The 18219-nt window shown below is 31.3% G+C and overlaps 7 protein-coding genes across 7 annotated transcripts in view; 1 reads left to right on the plus strand and 6 right to left on the minus strand.

The window, feature by feature from the left end:
• Window positions 1–1565: 1565 nt before the first annotated feature.
• On the minus strand, window positions 1566–4077 carry LOC128964493 (uncharacterized). Its single transcript, XM_054311102.1, has 2 exons — window positions 3024–4077; window positions 1566–2394 (listed from the first exon to the last, which is right to left on the minus strand). Exons 1-2 carry the CDS (start codon window positions 3778–3780, stop codon window positions 1580–1582), a joined length of 1572 nt encoding a protein of 523 aa, XP_054167077.1. The 5' UTR covers window positions 3781–4077; the 3' UTR covers window positions 1566–1579.
• Window positions 4078–4874: 797 nt separating this feature from the next.
• Window positions 4875–6198, minus strand: LOC128964499 (myelin transcription factor 1-like protein). The gene is made up of 2 exons (XM_054311112.1): window positions 6057–6198; window positions 4875–5816 (listed from the first exon to the last, which is right to left on the minus strand). The coding sequence occupies exon 2, from the start codon at window positions 5789–5791 to the stop codon at window positions 4877–4879; it is 915 nt and encodes a 304-aa protein (XP_054167087.1). The 5' UTR covers window positions 5792–5816; window positions 6057–6198; the 3' UTR covers window positions 4875–4876.
• Window positions 6199–6459: 261 nt separating this feature from the next.
• LOC128964496 (mediator of RNA polymerase II transcription subunit 27-like) lies at window positions 6460–7748 on the minus strand. The gene is made up of 2 exons (XM_054311109.1): window positions 6740–7748; window positions 6460–6652 (listed from the first exon to the last, which is right to left on the minus strand). The coding sequence occupies exons 1-2, from the start codon at window positions 7745–7747 to the stop codon at window positions 6518–6520; spliced, it is 1143 nt and encodes a 380-aa protein (XP_054167084.1). The 5' UTR covers window position 7748; the 3' UTR covers window positions 6460–6517.
• Window positions 7749–8093: 345 nt separating this feature from the next.
• LOC128964488 (lysine-specific histone demethylase 1A-like) lies at window positions 8094–10639 on the plus strand. Its single transcript, XM_054311093.1, has one exon. It carries the CDS (start codon window positions 8204–8206, stop codon window positions 10505–10507), a length of 2304 nt encoding a protein of 767 aa, XP_054167068.1. The 5' UTR covers window positions 8094–8203; the 3' UTR covers window positions 10508–10639.
• Window positions 10640–11496: 857 nt separating this feature from the next.
• LOC128964502 (insulin-like growth factor-binding protein-related protein 1) lies at window positions 11497–12812 on the minus strand. Its single transcript, XM_054311114.1, has 3 exons — window positions 12556–12812; window positions 12133–12436; window positions 11497–12060 (listed from the first exon to the last, which is right to left on the minus strand). The coding sequence occupies exons 1-3, from the start codon at window positions 12709–12711 to the stop codon at window positions 11702–11704; spliced, it is 819 nt and encodes a 272-aa protein (XP_054167089.1). The 5' UTR covers window positions 12712–12812; the 3' UTR covers window positions 11497–11701.
• A 1233-nt stretch (window positions 12813–14045) lies between these two features.
• On the minus strand, window positions 14046–15298 carry LOC128964659 (mitochondrial cardiolipin hydrolase-like). Its single transcript, XM_054311296.1, has 2 exons — window positions 14705–15298; window positions 14046–14539 (listed from the first exon to the last, which is right to left on the minus strand). Exons 1-2 carry the CDS (start codon window positions 15006–15008, stop codon window positions 14046–14048), a joined length of 798 nt encoding a protein of 265 aa, XP_054167271.1. The 5' UTR covers window positions 15009–15298.
• Window positions 15299–17090: 1792 nt separating this feature from the next.
• The window catches only part of LOC128964660 (leucine-rich repeat neuronal protein 2-like), a 1543-nt gene continuing 414 nt past the window's right edge, over window positions 17091–18219 (minus strand). The window contains exon 1 of the mRNA XM_054311297.1: window positions 17091–18219. This exon is cut by the window's right edge and continues 414 nt beyond it. Within this exon, the coding sequence (XP_054167272.1) occupies window positions 17091–18219 (1129 nt within the window).

An 18219-nucleotide genomic window follows, 5' to 3' on the forward strand; every position in this document is an offset into this window, starting at 1 on the left:
GGGATAAGCCTATCAAACGAAGATCTAATTCAAAAGTAAGTCTATTAAACATTTTTTTTTTTGAAAACAATTATAACTTTTTATATAACAATTTATGTATATTTTTAAAAAATATTATTATAATTATATATTATAACTGTATATATAATTTGTAGGACAGCTGTTCATCCAGTGATCAGAGTATGATATCTTGTGATGACATCAATACGGATATCACTTATAAATCAGACATAACTTTCAATACCACTAATTGTGTCACCACTACTGTCACCACAGTTGCCGATGTTTATCAATCGATGGATTATCACTGTCTGGATTCGTGTAAAGAGTTATATGATATACCAATGGATGAACTGTTGTCTTCGCCCACTTGGAAACAAATAGTTCATCAAAATTCATTTATTTGGCCATAAATTTTTAGATAATAATATTATATTATTGTATTGTATATTAATTTAAATAATTTTGTGATTTTGTTTTAAATAATGTAGAGTTTATTTGGCAATATTTATTGTTAATCAATCAATCAATAACTAATTCATATATATTTTTAAAACTATTATACTGTATATACCAGTAATTAACTATAACTGTTATTATGATAACTTTTTTGTTGTTGATAAAAGTTTTAATATTATTGATGTCTAAAATTATAATAAATAAAATAATTATTCATAGATAATATACTAATTTTTTATTTATAGTTTAATAGTTTTTAAAAATACATTAAAATTGTCGATAAGTTTTCATGAAAGGATTATCACTTTAGTACTGTATTCAACAATTTAAGTAATTAGTCCTCAACTGTACAAAACTTTTTAAATACTGTATAAACTTTAACATAAAATTAAAAAATTACTTAAACATAATTGATTTAATCTATTAATGTTAACTAAAAATTTATTAAACTAATTAACTATTGAATATTAAATCTCGATAATAATTATAAAATATTTTTCTCAACTTTTTATACACTTTTATTAATAATTTATTAGTTAAATTTTTAGCTACTATTAATAATACAATTTTATACATTATTATTTTTTTTTTGGTTGCAATTTGTATAATTATTTTTACAATTATATATCATTATATTAATTATTTAGTTAATCACAAAAATTTTAGTCATTTAAAATATTAATATTATCAACAAAATTATGAATTAGTCTATAAAATACAGTATTTTTATAACATATATTTGCAAAATAATATTTTGAACAATAATAATATCGTTGATTAATAATAATCAGTAATTAGAATCTATAAATACAATATTAATTTTAATAATTAAACTAAAATATATGTTTAATTTTTTTTAAAAAATAATATAATCATACCTTTTAACAAATAATGATATTATTTTATCAACATTATTACATTGTAAACACATATTTAATTTACATATTTTAATATTTATTTATATATTTATATTTAAGAGATTCAATTTGTTGTCAACATTATTAATTAAAATATATATATATATAATAGCATTAGATGTTAAGGCATTATTCAATCAACAAAAAATTGTTATATAAATATATATTTATATTATTATAATCAGAAAAAATTCAAATCTATTTCAAGGCGTATAAGGAGGCGGTGGAGGCAATGATACGGACGGATGAGTGGCCGGTGTAGGCATTGGATACATTAGGGGACGGGATGTATGATATGGATGCCAATTGTTGGGAACAGCAGTCGATATGGACGACGACGTACCGGTACTTGTAATAAAATCTTCGTCAATATCATCCGTCCAAAAGGCATCGCTAGTCTCAATATAATAGTGTTGCGGTCGTCTCAATAGATTAGAAGCGGCCGCTATAATGGCCAACAAACCGGAAAATGTTACCAAATAGTAGCTCAACTCGAACTTGACTTCGATATGATGCTGACCGACCGGTTCCTGACTACTACCACCGGTACCGATGGTACGAATAGTGGGCAAAACAACAACAGGTATTCCGTCCGATGATGATAAAGATGATGACAGCTTATGGTGTTTTTGGTCTTTCATTATAGTCATCATCAGCCTATACTGTTCCTTTTCCAACAGTGTCGACACCAGATAGGCAACGCCGACAATAATGGCGCACAACAGTACGCCCACAATATTGCCCAATGCGTGCGATCGGACGGCGTTCAGCCATTTTCTGTTGACGCCGAGTGTGTCGAAGAAGAATTGAATCAAATTGAATATAATGGCAAAAAAACATAAACCAATTATCAGCCGCTGAAGTGCCACTATTTCCGGTGTCAAACAGTTCCTGAAGGTTTCGCCGCCATTCATGTCGTACGATGATAGCAGCGGCGGAGGATTTGTCGACAATATATGCGACAGTTCTCGAGTATCCGAAAGTGATTTTGGTTTACTAAATGTCTGTAATATTTTGTCTATATATTGGATATAATTAAAAAAAATAAATAAATAATAATAATATATAAATTTATTAATAATTGGTTATAATTTAAAATTAAATTTAAATTGTTAATTAACTAAAAATAAATAATAAATATTGCAATTTTCTATTTATCTAAAATTTAAAAAAAAGTGATAAAGTATTGACACTAATAATTAAATTAATAAAATTAATATTTAATAATTATTTTTCTTTATGCTTTTAGTTCAAGTTTAAACTCAAAAAAAAAATAAGTTATAATAAGTTAATAATTATTATCATAAATATCTCATTAATAACACATACACTGATGTTTGTGATGACCTAATTTTTTTTATACTAACTATTAAGGTATGTAATTATTACTGTATACTGTAATTACTGTAATAATAATAAAGGGTTTATGATTCATAATATTATAATATTAAAAAAAAACAAACAAATCATATAAAACTAAAATGATATGTAAATACTGTACTAAAACTAAAAAATCAATAATTATAGTAAATGAAAATAAATTCATCATAATTTTTAGATCATTTTATTATTACCGTATTATTAGATAATAATTTAAACATAAAATTAAAATTAAATTAAAAAATACAAACAAATAAACAATAATACCTTTATCTAAGTGATGATAGTTATTAAAATTGGTGACATAGAAGTACTCCTGAAGACCAATGTATTTGCGATCGCAGACACCGCCGGTAATTGAAAACCATTTGGGCTGAGCTAAGGCAGTGGCCAGAGTGGCGATCACTACTATCGACATAATAGCTGATAAAACATTGCGCTCTTTGTCCACACTATTCAGCCGATTGGTTGCCGCCGTATAATCGCTGCTACCGTTATGCAGATGAGCTAATAGACGATTGTCGCGAACCGATGACCAGTTATTATTGTACGAACCGAACAGCAATGGATAGTGGGATGAGTGACGATATAGATGTGAATGTGGTGGTCGTGAAACTGTTGGCCGTCCGCCGCAACCGTTAGCAGTGGTCGGGCTCTGTGCAGGTGTTGTTGTCTGTGAACTGTTGTTGTTGTCGTCTTGGGATTCAAACAGCGATTGTGTGGACTCTCTCCGTGACGATGACGACGACGACAAATGCGGCGGTCGTTGATTGTCATCAGTGGTCACCGAGTCGTCGATAGGTTGCCTACAGATTCTTGCCGTCGATTCCGTATCGGAAACATTCATAGCGTTTGTCGTCGTCGTCGTCGTCGATGATGTCATGTTTTGGTCGTCCGGTCGCTGCTGCCGCCGCCGCCGACCAGATAGCCATCGAAAACGGGACGGAAATCTTGTAACCAATGACTGAATCCGTTGATAGTAACCATTGTTGTTGTTGTTTACTGACGAGTTGTCTGAAGACATTTTATATACGGCGACTAAAAAAACAACGAAAATAGCAGACAAACAGACAAACACTTCAAGACATACAATCGTATTGTTATATCATATATGATATCTGAAGAACTTATAAGTTATAACCAAAACAAACAAACAAACAGTTGTATTGTCCGACAATCATCACAACAAGTGATCCATTAGTTTTGTTGTTGTCTTTTATTATTATTATTATTATTATTATTATTATTATTATTACCCAATCATTCATTCAGTCAATGTATACGACTTTTTTTTAGGTGACGTCTAGACTGCAGATGACTGACTATTACTGTATTATTATTATTAATATTATTGTTGTCATTGAAAATATTGTTTAATAAATTACGTTTAAAATATAAATAAATAAAATAAATATTTTTTTTAAATAAAATTCCCAAATAAATATAATAAAATAACTTAAAATATAATTTTTTTTATATTTATATAGAAAAAAATATTTAAAAATTTATATTAAAAAATTTGATAAATAAATTTCAATATTATATCATTACCAGAACAAACTTTTTTTTTAAATATATAATTTTATTAAAGTTTTATAAGTTTTTATAATAATAATAATAACTATAATAATAACTATAATAATTATTATCTCAACCAAACTTAATGGTATTGTATAATATTTTGTTTGAAAATAAAATACACTTTTTATTAAATAAGTATTTATTTTTTTTCAAAATATTTTAGTTTTTTATGTGCCGTCAAACACATGAATTGTTTTAATGAATTTATTTATTTATTTAATATTAAAAAAAAAAATTATATTAATATTGGTTTTAAAAGTGTTGGTTAAATGCATTAATAAAAATAATTATAAATTTAGATAAACTCAATGGCATTATAATTATTATTATAATAAATTAATTAATGATATAAAACTAAACTAAAAAAATATATTTATTTAATTTATAAAAAAATAAATAATAATAAAATCTGTTTATTAAATTAATTGATAAAAATATATTTAAAATTACATATTTGTTTTTAATTAAAAACATTAATACTGTAATTATATTAATATTAAAAATATTTAATAAAATAAAATTAATAAATACAATAGTTTTCAATGGCTGACGGCTTGCAATCGTGGCATCGATGGTAACATTTGTTTGATTTGTTTGGAGATGATATAACTATTGGGAAAGTCTAATAACTTTAATTGTTGGCCAAATTTGTCCACCAATTTGCCGATAGTTTTGTCACTAATACAGGATAGTGATCTGGTATAGGATGTAAAGTGTGTCAATTGGCTCAACTCGTTGACCACCAAAACAGTCAACTGTTCGTAGATTTTGTCCAAAATGTCATTCATTTTGAATAACTTCAATAATGGATCTTTGATATTGAATATGTGGTTTGAGTCGTTGATTTTGACAACTACTACTTCTTCTTTATCACCACCGATGTCTTCATCTTCGGTGTCTTCATCTTCGGTGTCTTCATCTTCGGTGTCTTCATCTTCGGTGTCTTCATCTTCGGTGTCTTCATCTTCGGTGTCTTCATCTTCGGTGTCTTCATCTTCGGTGTCTTCATCTTCGGTGTCTTCATCTTCGGTGTCTTCATCTTCGGTGTCTTCATCTTCGGTGTCTTCATCTTCGGTGTCTTCATCTTCGGTGTCTTCATCGTCGATCTCTTCCTCTTCGATGTCTTCATCGCCGATGTCTTCATTGACTTTATTATTATCCAATTTATAATCAATTTTAAGCGAAACTTTCGATATGTTTCGACACTTTCTCAACACTAACTGCCAGTTATCTGAAGAGAGTTTCGGATACATTGAGGGATCAAATGTATTGTCGTTCACTGTCTTGAGGTCTACATTGACATTAAGTTCAATGACTTTATTGAATATCAATTGTTGCCATTGTCTGGATGTCGACTCGTATCTGAATTTGTCATCAAATGACAGATACGATAACATCAGTTCTGTTAAGTCGTCGCCGAAGCGCTCGAACGAGTCTTTTGGCAGTAAATTCATTCTTCCCGAGAGTGAGTCCCGAAGTCTTTGGACAAACAGATTAGTAGACAATATATCGGTTTTAAGAAATAGTTTTTTTTACAATAAAACTAATTTTTTTTAAACAAATCTAATGTCAAACTGTATTATACGGTACAGTAGTTTGCAAATAAAATACAGTTTTTTTTCGTTATTGAAAATAATGGAACAGAATCGGTATATGTAACCCATTTGTTGTTCAAGTTTTAAACGCTATTAAAATGATAATTTAACAAGTTTTACATACCAGCCCTCACCTCCCGTTCCTTCCCTCCACATACGCCACTTCCTAACCCTCTACACCCACCCAACCTAACCTAACCTAACCTAACCTAACCTAAAGTAATTGATAGCATTTGTCATAAACTTAATGGTTATAACAACGCGCGTGAAATTTCAACAACAAATGGGTTACATATAACGAACTTTAGCCAAAATAATATATAAATTTTTTGAATCATTTAATTAATTAGTTTTCAAATGTTTCAAACTAAACACGTGAATTGTTTGAAATGCGTGCACACAAACACAAACACACACACACGTGCATTAAAATTATAATTGAAATTTTCATAATTATTCAATTAAATTCAATACAAATGATTAAATTAAATTAAATATATTTATTATTATTTTTTGTGGTTAAATAAATTAAAAAATATATATAGAAATGGTTTGTAGTGTGTCTGTCTGTCTGTCTGTCTGTGTTTAGGGTCGACACTGTTCGTGGTATGGACTGAACGTACGGATGTCCCTCCAAGTCGGCGGCATATAGTTCTGCAAATGACAGTTACATTTACAACAGACTGCAGAAAACAAATTCACATAACTCTTGAGCCAAGTCTGCAAACAAAAAACAATAGAAAAATCATTAAACAACTGTTAATTGATCCCAATATCACTACTACTACCACCACTAATACTACTGACCAGATATGTCTTGATGGCGACATCGCAATGTGTGGGCGAATAATAGTGAAGCATAGCAGCGTTTGCGTGTTCCGATACTTTACGAAATACCCGATACCGTGACTCTGACCATATGTCCAGCCGTTCCAATTCCAGATTGACAACTGCACCACCGCTAGTCGATTCGGGAAATCGTCGCAATCGTTTGGCGTAACTGTTATCATAGTTGCTGTCTTCAAACGATTCGTCAAAACCTTTGACAACAACCCATTCGATGAGTAAACCTCTCAACAGAATAATGGCTTTCAGGACACGCGGTATTGTTATCTTCAGTACTGTCGGCGCACCAAACGGCCGGACAACTTCAATGCCGAGATCGGGTAATACTCGTTGCAAATTATTGATAAACAAATCGATTTGCTGGGCATTAATGTTGTGGCCATTTGGCGGCCGCCGTTGCGGTCGATTTTTCATATACAACGATGTTAGCGATCGTCTCAGCGAATTCTGCTGAAGAAGTGTTGCGGCAATTGTCGAATATTCCATCATTTTGTCGGACCAACGATAAGCGCTAATCATATCCGAGTAGAGATTGGTTTTCTCGTATTGCGGGTCCTGACCTAATAGCGATGAATTACCCAAAGCTGGTAATGAGCTGTTAGTGTTCATCAAACTGGCATTCGGTGGCGATATCAGTGTACAGGCGGTCTCCAGTTCACGGAAACGGGTGTTCACTGCCGACAACAGTGTCTGCAAATCGGTTAGCGCTTGTGTAGCTATTGACGAGTTAACCGAATCGGTTTCGTCAGCGGCCGCGGCAGCGTTGGTAGTGGTATTGGTTGTGCCGGTGGTGACTGAAGATTTGTCGTTAGCGCCGTTGACAACTAGTGGACAGTCGGCCAAACTTTTGAATACATCGCCGACACTGCATCGTAACAGCCGTACGGCTTTCAGTGCCGAATGGACAGCGTCCAGGTTCGGTGTATCGTTGGCCAATTGTTGTTGTTGTTGTTGACCTACTTGTGCCATCATTCACGAGAAGTTTTTTTTAATGTCCACTCACTGGTTGTCCACTTTTTGTTTTGTTTTGACCACTTCTTGTGCCGAAAAAAAATAAAACTCAAAAACTCTTTTGAAAACAAATCAAAACATTGATTGTATTGAAAGCGAGTTATTCACAAATAACGTACACTTTTTTTAAAATGTTTTTTATTTGTATATACTCTTTGTTTGTTTCAAACAAAAAATAACTTAACTAACAATCCGATAGTTTAGTCCATTTTAATGCTAACAATGTACAGTTGATAAGCATTATGTTTATGTAGTCATAAAAAAGTATATATTTATTATATTTATAATAGTTATACTTACGGTATTATTATTAAATTTATTGTACAGCTATTGGCCGCACATTTTGGTGTTTTGCCGACAATTTTAGCGACCAATTAATTGGTGGCCACAAAAAAAATCAACAACAAAAAAGTCATGTCAGCCGACGAAGATATGCCATCGGATGACGAAAATCAACCGAAAGGAGCTACAAGTCGTGGTAGTGGTGGTGGTGGCCATCATCATCATCATCATAACAGCGCTAACGCCGCCGCTATGGATACGGCCGCAGCCGCCGCCGCCGGTGCCGACGCCGATGTTGGCATCGGTAGCGACGGCGACGAAGATCCCACTGGTCTCGAGGGCGCCGCCTTTCAGTCGCGTCTGCCGTACGACAAACTGACTGCACAGGAGGCCCAAGCGTTTCCCGATGTGTCCACTGGTTCTCAATCATCCATCAAAATCTTTCTCTACATTCGTAATCGTATACTTCAGCTATGGATCGATAATCCGAAAGTTCAGTTGTCTTTCGAAAGTAGTTTACCGCAGATCGAAGTGCCGTACAATTCCGATGGACCGCTGGTTATGCGTATTCATTCGTTTCTCGAGCGAAACGGTTTCATTAATTTCGGTGTTTTCAAGCGTCTGAAAGCATTGCCACACAAACGTCACGGCAAAGTGATTGTCATCGGTGCCGGTATTGCCGGTCTGATTGCCGCACAACAACTGACACAGTTCGGTATGGAAGTTACCGTACTGGAGGCCAGAGATCGGGTGGGCGGCCGTGTAGTAACCTTTCGAAAGGGTAACTTTATTGCCGATTTGGGTTCAACAGTTGTAACCGGTTTGGGCGGCAATCCGGTGGCCATTATTGCCAAACAGATTAACATGCAGTTGCATAAAATCAAACAAAAGTGTCCGCTCTATGAGTCCAATGGCAATACTGTGCCGAAAGACAAGGACGAAATGGTCGAACGCGAATTCAATCGACTACTTGAGGCCACAAGTTATTTATCACATACATTGGACTTTAATTCATTAAACGGTCGATCAGTTTCATTGGGACAGGCATTGGAATGGGTGATACAATTGCAGGAAAAGAGTGTCAAAGAAAAACAAATACAACACTGGAAGGCAATATCCGACTTACAGGAGAAGCTGAAGACAAATCTGAATCGAATGTTGAGTTTGAAAGAGAAAATTGAATTTCTGTCGAAACAGCACAAAGAATTGATGGACAAAAAGGGACCGAAACCTGATATAACTAAAGAATTTGTCGTCCGATCGACGGCACGGGATCTGAACGCCGCTTGTCGTCAATGGGATGCACTGGTCGAAGAACAGAAGGAGATTGAAGAAAAAATACAAGAACTGGAAGCGGCGCCGCCCAGCGATGTCTACCTGTCCTCCAGGGACAGGCAAGTACTGGACTGGCATTTTGCTAATCTGGAGTTTGCCAACGCAACACCATTGAACAATTTGTCGCTGAAACACTGGGATCAGGATGACGATTTCGAATTTTCCGGTAGTCATCTAACTGTTCTCAATGGCTACTCGTGCGTACCCGTAGCGCTGGCCGAAGGTCTTGATATTAAACTCAATACGGCTGTCCGTGCTATACGTATAACACCGACCGGTGCCGAAGTTACCACTTATAATCCCCGGCTGTCGAATACCAGTTCGAATACATCGTTATCGAATCCATTGATGACATACAAAGGCGATGCCATATTGTGTACACTACCGTTGGGTGTACTCAAACAGGCTGTCCAAACCAATTCAGTTGGTCCCACCGGTAATCTCGTTCAGTTTCTACCGCCGCTTCCCGAATGGAAGGTCGCTGCCATCCAGAGACTCGGCTACGGAAACCTGAATAAAGTTGTCCTATGTTTTGATCGGATATTCTGGGACCAGGACTCGAATCTATTCGGTCACGTCGGCAGTACCACTGCTTCCAGAGGTGAACTGTTTCTGTTCTGGAGTCTCTACAGAGCACCCGTTCTCATGGCATTAGTTGCTGGAGAAGCGGCCGGTATTATGGAAAATGTTAGCGACGACATCATCATCAGTCGTTGTCTAACAGTTTTGCGAAGTATTTTCGGTGCCACAGCTGTACCTAATCCTAAGGAAACAGTGGTTACCCGTTGGAGAGGCGATCCCTGGTCTAAGGGTTCCTATTCGTTTGTGGCCACTGGATCGTCGGGCAACGATTACGATGCATTGGCCGCACCCGTAGCCGTACAGTTGCCCCAATCGATTACACAATCGCCGCCAACAACAGCAACAACAACAACAGCCGGAACATCTATACCGCCGCGACTGTTCTTTGCCGGCGAACATACCATACGTAACTATCCGGCCACTGTTCACGGAGCACTTCTTAGCGGACTTCGGGAATCGGCCCGCATTGCCGACCAATTTGTCGGCTGTCCATACGCTCTACCGACACAATCGACATAATCTTTAAAAACGTAATTATTCGTTGTTGTTGTTGTTTGTTATAACGAAAACCATTTGATAAGATTTTTTAATTTTAATTTTTTGATTTCTATTAATTAAAACACAAATACAGTACTATTATATTATTATTATTATTAGCTAAAAATTTATGTCATTATACTAAACAATTAATTCATTTAATTTGATATTTCGTATTATAAATATATATTTATATTTATTATTATTTTTTTTTGTCGAAACGATTTGTTTTTTTTTATAAAGTTTGTTTTTTATATTGTTAATTATCATTATTATTGCACTGATTTCAATTTAATTTGGTCAATAAAATTATATTATTATTATTATTATTGATAATGTAATTTTTAAATATAAAATAAAATTGACACTTAATAGTTAAATAGATATATTATTTTGCATTTAATTTTTTAAAATCACATTTAGAGTATTAAAGTTATTAAACAAGCGTACAATTATACTGTATATACAGTATATATGTGGGATAAATACAATTTACAATTATGATACTACTGTATAATTTATAGCTAAATTATAAAACAAAACAAAAAACAAGTTTAATAACAATCTATACAAATAATAACAATTTACAATCACTATTACGGTAAGCATACATACATATACAAGGATTATAATTATATATACTGTATATATATTGTAATTACAATAATAATAATTAAAAAAAATTAATATTAAATCGTTAGCAAACATTTTAGGATTATATAGAAATTAAAATATAACTATAATTAAAATTATTTTTTTTAAATCTAAAATATTTTTACGGAAAACACCAAAAAACAAAAATCTTAAGGCACTGCCTATTGATTAGTTGTGTCCCAACTGTTTTAATTTGATAATAAGGCACTGTTGGCACTGCTTTTGATTGTCATTGCAATTCACGGCAATTCATGATACATGTATTATCAGACAATTAAAAAATAGATAATAATAATAATAATAATATAAGAAACTAAAATATGATTAAAAATAAAACTAATTATATCTAATGTTATAATAAATTAACTGTAAGTACGAAATCAAATAATCATATCATAGAAACTAAGAAATAAAAAACATTTTTACAATCAATCAATAATCAGAATAACATATGTGTGAATAAAATTGTATTTAAAAAAAAAATTGTTTAAAAATAAGAGACAAAATCAAACACTTTTGGCTTTAGATTTCGTTTTCTTTATCAGGAAATCCATGGGTACGGTGTCGACCATCGATGACCATCAGTTTGGCACCAGCTTTGGTTTCGCCTTCAGAATTTTTGGCCACACAATAATAGGTTCCCTGATCTACGTGTGTAATATCCAGTACCTGTAGCCAACCGGTTACCTCATAATTGCTGGGACCGCCTCTCGACTGGACAGCAATGTGCGGATCATCGCTCGGCAGGGCCTTGGCGTCGGTGTCTCGCTGTACGTGCCATTCAATGGTCGGTACGGGCCATCCCTTGACCTCACACGAAAAGGCAACATAACTGCCACTCTTGTTGCGTATGTCTTCGGGCGGCGAGACAATTGTTGGCACTGATAGTATCGCACAGAAAAACACAATACATTTATATACTATTATATAATGAATATAAATATATTACATACCTGTCCTACACGGGCCACGACTAGCGGCAATCAAGCCGTCGCGTCTCTTATAGCGCTCTTCATTCAGCAGACAGTCGTTATCGTAAGTTTTGCCATCGGATCCGCAAATCGGTTCATCTTTTAGACAAAAGCAGACGGCTTCGGGCGGATCCGTGGCCTCCATATCTGTTCTCAGATTGCAAATCATATTTTCGCCGCAATCCGGATATATGTCATAACTTCGGGCCAATTTTGATCTCAATGTCTCATTGAAACATCGTTCGCCTTCCCGTTGACCACAAATGGGACAACAGTTGCATTGATCCTAATATATCATAAAAATTTAGATTTTTTTCAAAAATTTTAATTAATTTCTTAATAACTAATTTAATAAAATAACTAAAAAACAAATTAAAAAACAAATAAATAAAAAATTAGACCAACTTTTATAAGACCTGCCAAACAATCTTCTGGTGGCAAACACTTCTTCAGATCGCAATCTTCGCTGCATTTGTTGTTCTTATTGTCTGCAATGACACCAATCACTACATGGATCAGCAAAACTACTAACAAACTGTATGTTTGCTGCTTTGATATCATAATTGATAATAAAAAATTTATTTATTAATAAAATTAAATTTATTAATTATAAAAAAACAATTTCGACCAAGATTAGTTTTTTTAGACAAACAAACAAAAATTTTTAATTATACAACTTTATACTACTTAATAAAATTTATAAATAAATTTTTAATATATATATATATATTTTTGATTAACAAAATAATTTTTATTAATCTCTCTAATAGATAGACAAAAATTTTATTTAAACATTGGGCTAATCATCCAAATGTTTATTATTATTACTAATATTATTATTATTATTATTAAAATAGACTGATATGTTATATATTTTAAAACGCCATTCAATGGTATGGTATGTAATATCAGTAAACTTTATAAAGTATACAGTAATAAGTGTCGGTTCCCTATTTTTATGCCTCTCTTTCTCTATCCCATTGCTGAATAGGGTGTGTCCCCCACATAACTGTTGAATATATAGCTGATTATAATAATAAAAAAAAAATTTGTTTACTCTTTCTTAGTTTCTTATTTTAAACATTTTATATATCAATAGACATAACACTATACATACTGTACATACATTTTTCAGATATCTTACAGTACAGATGGTATAGTCATCTGTGGGGAAGGAAAGCCCTAAAAATAAGTCTCCAAAAAAAAAAAATTTTCGTTTGATTCAAAAATTCCTAAAAATTCAAATCCTAAATAGTTTACCAGTAGTTTTGTGTATATAGTAATTGAAAATTGTGGTAATAATAATACTGTAATTTATTTATATATTTCACATAATTGGTTATGACCCCCCCCCCCATGTCATAACCCGGAATCATATATATATATATATATCTGTCTAATATTGATGTATATATATATTGGTTAGCAAATCAAATATGATTAATAATAATTGAATTGAATTCACTAACCCTTTAAGTGATTTTTTAAATGTTTTTTTTTTAATAAACTGATGCAATATCTTAATACATTTAAAGTATATTTGTATATAAATAAAATACTTATTTATTTTTATCAATAATGGCATGTATTTAAAAAATAATAATATTTGTCATTAAAATAAATAAATAAATAATAATAACTAATATACAATATATTTTTGCCTTATAATGAATTTTTTTTTTAAAGATAACTTCCTTATGATTTTTGTATATAATGTTGAATAGTGAATAAAAATTTACAAATAATCTACTTTTTTCAGTTATTTTTTTACATTTTCATCATTTTATTTAAGGAAAAAAATAATTATAAATATATTATTTACAACAAATTTTAGTACAAATAAATAAATATAATATACAGTATATATTTAGGACAACAGAAATATTATTATTTTTTTACATTGAATCCCAATATTGATTAAACTGTTTTGAATAGATTGTCACCAAATTTGGTTCATTAGTTATAATCATATCTTCATAATTATTGTTCAATCCATTGGCTGTCCAATTGAATGAACCATTGATTAGTATATTGTTGTCAACGATGGCAAACTTGTTGTGCATATAACCAGACCGTATGGCTCTTAACTGTTTAACTTGAATACCATTTCTGGTAAAAACTTTCGACGACTTCTTCTCGATTTCGTACGTATTGGTCAACTGATAGCCAAACGACTGGTCGTTGTGTCTTAAGCTAAAATCATTGGTAATAACTCTTATACGGACACCCGTACGGTGTAGTCGTATACATTCGGCTATCAATTTCGACAACGATATCGAATAGACACATATGTCTACCGATTGTTTGGCCGATTTTAATGTCGACAATAGTTTACCGATGACCAGATCTTTGGCCAACAATCTGCAGTTGTCATTGTCACCATCACTATCTGATCCCATCAAAAAAATAATAAAACTTAATAAGTTAATAGTGATATTGAAATATTGAAAAATACAACATTTTTTGTGATATAAAACACAAGTTTTTTATATATATATATAAAAAGTTATGAATATATGCACAAATAAATATCATATAATTTATAGCTTATTACTTGCGTGGACACTATCAATGTTGGGAACAAATAGGACAGTATTATTATTATTATTATCATCATTATTATCTACAACTACACCACCATCATCATCATCATCATCATCGGTGGTACAGTTATTGTTGACTTGTTTGACAACTTTATTATTATTATTGGCCAATAAATATGATATATAGACACGAATCATATAGCATATGAATATTATCGTTATGTAGACTATTATATTGTAGTAGACATCATAAGTAATTGTTGTTGACATTTGTGGCATTTTTTTGTGAGGGTCTTTATCATCGGCTATTACCATAAACTGTAATCATATATATATGATAATAGTTTTACATAATATAGTTAAATACAGTTAAATTTGCTGGTATTATACTGTATTTAAAAAAAACATAATTATATAATTAGATAGTCATAATATTATACAATACAGTAATAGCAATAGTGGATCGCACTGTGTATATATGATATTACAATTAAATGATGTTTTTGTTGTTGAAAAAAAATTTATATCATATATGTTAATATATAACACATAACTTTTTTTTGAATTATGGTGTGGCCTTAATATCAAACTTTTGTAATAAATATTTGTGTAACTAAAAATGTATTGAATAAATGTAACTAAAAATAAAAATTATTGTACATTTTCATAAATAATATTTTATAGCACATATAAGATACTGTACTGTAAATATCACTATAAATTAGTATTTAATATATTTTTATTATAATATTTGATACATTATTGATAACTTTTTATATATATAAAACATTGGAGTTATATTGAAATAAGTAGCTAAAGTGTAATCAATTTTTTTAGTATTGAATTCACATTTTTTCTCTCTCTTTCCAAAAAAAAAACTAAATGAGTTTAAGATTTTTTTTATTGTTAATCTAATGTATTGTATTGTTTTATTTTCTATACATATAATTATACTATATATAGATGTGTCTAATATTTAATTGAATAGTCAATACTAACACTAATATATAATATAATATAATAGATTAGAGTTTAATCATTGAAGCAAAATAGTAGACGAAAAGTTTTAATCAATTACTGTTTGACTCGTTAGTGTGTGTGTATCTATGCATGTATGTATGTACAGTATATGTGTGTATGTATGTGTGTGTGTGAGTGTATGTATGTATGTGTGTGTGTGTGTGTGTGTGTGTGTGTGTGTGTGTGTGTGTATGTATGTATGTATGTATGTGTGTGTGTGTATGTATGTGTGTGTGTGTATGTATGTATGTATGTGTGTGTGTGTGTGTGTGTGTGTGTGTGTGTATGTATGTGTGTGTGTTTTAGTTGGGCTCAGACCTAATGAAAAGATAAGTCATTCATTCCTCCTCTTTAGGCATCAATTGAACTATTTTTCTCTATTATTCATTTTATTATATTATTGAATATATACTTTATATACAGTATATAGATATATATATAAGTTATATTTGAATTGAACTTATTTATTGATTTTTGTTTTCCTATTTAAATCTATACATTTAAACACAAACACACACACAACCAATACTATAGTAATTTATTTTTTTTAATATAGATATTTGAGGTGATATTTAAATGTAAGGAAATTTTTTCGTTGTTGATGTTGAGTATTATATTAAATTTTAAGGCAAATATAACTAATATTGTACAACAAATCTTATGATGTGAACATCATTTTACTTTTAATTAGCTATCAATAATAATAATAATAATAATAATGCCTTTATATTGAAATAAATAAATACAGTAAAACCGAAACGCTTTGTCGGCAAATAAGTTCAACTGTACTTTTATACTGTATATGTAATAATGAAAAAAAGTATATATAAGTATTGACTATTATATCATACTATTATATTTTATTGAAAAGATTTGCTTAAATTTTAAATATAATACTAATAATAATAGCAATTGAATGGTAAATAATGTGTGGAAACTATTTTGTCAAATATTTTGTTGTTATAATTTTTTTTTTTGGTGAACACTATTAAATGGTTTTTATTATTATTATTATTAAGCAAAAATTTTATTTAAATTATCAAATATTTAAACACATAGTATACAGTATAAGTTTATAAATTTTACTGCAATATAATTTTAAAAAAATAATTTATAGATTTTAATATTAAAAAAATGTTTTGAAAACATTTTATTATAATTCAACACAATTTATATTAAATACAATTGATTGTTTTTTGAAAAAAACAAACAAATAATACCTAGCTACTTTGATTAATTAATTTAATCACTATATAATAAGGTTACAAATAATTATTATTTACAAATAAAATAATAATAATGAGTATAATATTAATTCAAATCTTTTATATATATATATAAATATTTTTTATAATAAAAAAAAACTAATTTAAAGTTTTATGGTTCGGCGCTATCATCCCATTCGAGATCCTTATTATTGGAGACAACATTAAAATAGTCGAAATCGTCCTCTTTTTGGACCGATTTGGTTGTAAATACTGAACGACCACTAGTGTACATTGTTTGGACAAACCGATACTTTTGTCGGCACAGGTAGGTTATAGTTATAATACCAACAGTGCTCATAATCATCGCTAGAATAAGTATTAAAAGAAACAAATCATTACCAGATCTACAATCAAAATCATCCGAAGTCAATGAGCCGATAGATCGTCCGGACAGTCCGGACGGTTCATAACATTTAGTTGTATTCATTAGACGGTGTTTGGTATCAACCATTGCCGGCAACCATTTCATACGGCAATCGCATATCCATGGATTACCTGACAGATCGATACGACTAACTGTTTGCCAGTTAACCAACTGATCGCTTAATGTTTTAAATGAGTTATGTCTTAGTATAAGACTAGACAAACCTGACGGCTGTTCAGTCGTCAGATTATTAGTAAAGGCTTTTGAATGGATTTCAGTTAATCGATAGTTATGTTTGCAAACAAATATCTGTAGACTTTGAAGATCACCGAAAGCGTAGGGTTTTATGCTTTCCAATGATGACATCCTTTCGAGTCGTAATTCAGTTAAAGACTTTAAGCCCATGAAGTCATTGTATTCAATGGTTTGAAGTTTTGTTGCACTCATATCGAGTAATCGGAGTCCAGGAGCCGATTGTAGGCCTGCGTTGGGCACTGTCTGGAAATTATTACCACTCAAATACAACGACTTGAGCTTATAGTTTGTCGAAAATATATGATCCGGAAGATCACGGAGACCTGTCGTCTCCAAGTTTAGGATTTCTAATTGAGGCAAATGTTCAAAAGCACGATATGTTAGACCAACTGATCCGATGTCGTTATGATTTAGATATAATTGACGAAGACGTCGACTACTGGGACTGAATACACTGCTGTCCCAACTTTGGATCAGATTATAGCTGAGGTCAAGTGTCTGCAACAATTGAAGTCCATCGAAAAGATTTGTGTCCAAATTCCAGAGCTGATTGTGCGCTAATACCAGCTTCTGGAGGTTTTCCAGCGGCTGAAACACCGAATGATGTATATAATCAATA

Source organism: Oppia nitens, unplaced genomic scaffold, assembly GCF_028296485.1.
Source record: "Oppia nitens isolate AA-2021 unplaced genomic scaffold, nextdenovo-longstitch-racon4-pilon3 scaffold9_pilon_pilon_pilon, whole genome shotgun sequence".
Classification (NCBI taxonomy): Eukaryota; Metazoa; Arthropoda; class Arachnida; order Sarcoptiformes; family Oppiidae; genus Oppia; species Oppia nitens.

Bases quoted from the DNA above. Each gene is read 5' to 3' on its own strand.
- LOC128964496 (XM_054311109.1), bottom strand. From the start codon at position 7,747: ATGGCACAAGTAGGTCAACAACAACAACAACAATTGGCCAACGATACA. The intron at 6,653-6,739 runs GTCAGTAGTATT...TTTTGTTTGCAG, and splicing joins TCGCCATCAAGACATATCTG to ACTTGGCTCAAGAGTTATGT.
- LOC128964502 (XM_054311114.1), bottom strand. From the start codon at position 12,711: ATGATATCAAAGCAGCAAACATACAGTTTGTTAGTAGTTTTGCTGATC. The intron at 12,437-12,555 runs GTTGGTCTAATT...ATGATATATTAG, and splicing joins GTTTGGCAGGTCTTATAAAA to GATCAATGCAACTGTTGTCC. The intron at 12,061-12,132 runs GTATGTAATATA...CGATACTATCAG, and splicing joins TCGTGGCCCGTGTAGGACAG to TGCCAACAATTGTCTCGCCG.
- LOC128964659 (XM_054311296.1), bottom strand. From the start codon at position 15,008: ATGGTAATAGCCGATGATAAAGACCCTCACAAAAAAATGCCACAAATG. The intron at 14,540-14,704 runs GTAATAAGCTAT...TGATGGGATCAG, and splicing joins CATTGATAGTGTCCACGCAA to ATAGTGATGGTGACAATGAC.
- LOC128964493 (XM_054311102.1), bottom strand. From the start codon at position 3,780: ATGTCTTCAGACAACTCGTCAGTAAACAACAACAACAATGGTTACTAT. The intron at 2,395-3,023 runs GTATTATTGTTT...TCCAATATATAG, and splicing joins CTATCATCACTTAGATAAAG to ACAAAATATTACAGACATTT.
- LOC128964499 (XM_054311112.1), bottom strand. From the start codon at position 5,791: ATGAATTTACTGCCAAAAGACTCGTTCGAGCGCTTCGGCGACGACTTA.
- LOC128964488 (XM_054311093.1), top strand. From the start codon at position 8,204: ATGTCAGCCGACGAAGATATGCCATCGGATGACGAAAATCAACCGAAA.